This window comes from Cyphomyrmex costatus, unplaced genomic scaffold (genome assembly GCF_001594065.2).
Source record: "Cyphomyrmex costatus isolate MS0001 unplaced genomic scaffold, Ccosl1.0 scaffold134, whole genome shotgun sequence".
NCBI lineage: Eukaryota > Metazoa > Arthropoda > Insecta > Hymenoptera > Formicidae > Cyphomyrmex > Cyphomyrmex costatus.
In genome coordinates this window covers 52,857-54,344 of record NW_017275326.1, presented here as the reverse complement: position 1 = coordinate 54,344, position 1,488 = coordinate 52,857, and the positions used below count along the sequence as shown (strand labels likewise).

Here is a 1,488-nt window from a genome sequence, read left to right as displayed (position 1 = left end):
TCCGTCGCGAGGATCCGCGTAATCTTTACATTTTTGTCCGAGCAATTTATCTAACCATTTGTGCGAAGAGTGGCACGCTCTCTCGTGCCTGGCGCCCAACGAATTTTTAATAGCGACTAAGATCTTTGCTGAGCGAGATAACTCGTTAACTTTTGTAAAATCTCGAATCACGCGAGAATTATTGACGAACCGCACTATTGCTCCAATAAGTATTGTTCATCTTAAATAAGAGCTTTCGCATCACTAGAATTATTTTTGGAAAACGCGACGAAGTTGTGCCGGCACTTAAAAGTACGGTTACAACTTATACTCACACCTATACCTGTACGTATTGAGTTTTATGTATCTTTACTTTTTATACTGAGTTTATACTTATACTCATACCTAGACGTATTGAGTTTTATGTATTGAGTTTATACTTTTACTTTTATACTGAGTTTATACTTATACTCATACCTAGACGTATTGAGTTTTATGTATTGAGTTTATACTTTTACTTTTATACTGAGTTTTACTTATACTCGTACGTAGACGTAATAAGTTTTTATATATTGAGTTTATACGTTTACTTTTTATATTGCGTTTTCTCGTACCTATACTTGTACCTATACCTAGACGTATTGAGTTTTATGTATTGAGTTTTTATGTATTGCGTTTTCTCGTACCTATACTTGTACCTATACCTAGACGTATTGAGTTTTATGTATTGAGTTTTCTCGTACCTATACTTATGGTATACTCAAACTTGTACCTGTATGTATTGAGTGTTACGTATTGAGTTTTGTGTATTGAGTTTTGTTTATTGAGTTTTACGTATTGGGTTGTACGTATTGGGTTGTACGTATTGAGTTTTGTGTATTGAGTTTTGTGTGTGTTGAGTTTTACGTATCGAGTTTTACGTATTGGGTTGTACGTATTGAGTTTTATGTATTGAGTTTTTATGTATTGAGTTGTACCCGCATGTATGTAATACTATAACGTTACAGAGAGTTTGTCGTCATTAGTGTGCCTTATTGAAAGGAATAAAGAACTACACCGATATCGTGATATAATGGTATATTTATTTTTGAAATATACATATTTTGATATATATGTTATACGAATGAAAATTATTATAATTCACACGACATCCCGTTTATTTATCCACGAATTGTGCGATCCGTCGAATCCCAGCCACTTGACGTACACCCTGTCTCCCTTCTTGCGCAACACCTTTTCAACCAGATACACGTCGGAATTAGCGACGCGAAGCAACTCGTGTTCGTAGAATCCTCCGGCTACCGGTTCGCCGCGGTAATCCTCCAAGAGATACGTCACGGGATTAGTCCTCTGCACTCTGACGATTCGAAACACCTCCGTGGTCCAATTCGGCGTGTAGCCCTTCTCGAAGATCGTCTTGTACTTGCTCACGCGTACCGCGTCGCCCACTTTGAACTTCGCGGGACCGGCGATCTTTATCGCGCCGTACACCGTGCCCAGGAGTCTCTC

At 38.1% G+C, this 1,488-nt stretch overlaps 1 protein-coding gene across 1 annotated transcript in view; it reads right to left on the bottom strand.

Moving 5' to 3' along the window:
* Positions 1-1,119: 1,119 nt before the first annotated feature.
* LOC108782743 (uncharacterized) overlaps positions 1,120-1,488 on the bottom strand; it is a 1,708-nt gene continuing 1,339 nt past the window's right edge. The window contains exon 2 of the mRNA XM_018551099.1: positions 1,120-1,485. Coding sequence (XP_018406601.1) covers positions 1,120-1,485 — 366 coding nt within the window. The remainder of the gene's footprint in view (positions 1,486-1,488) is intronic.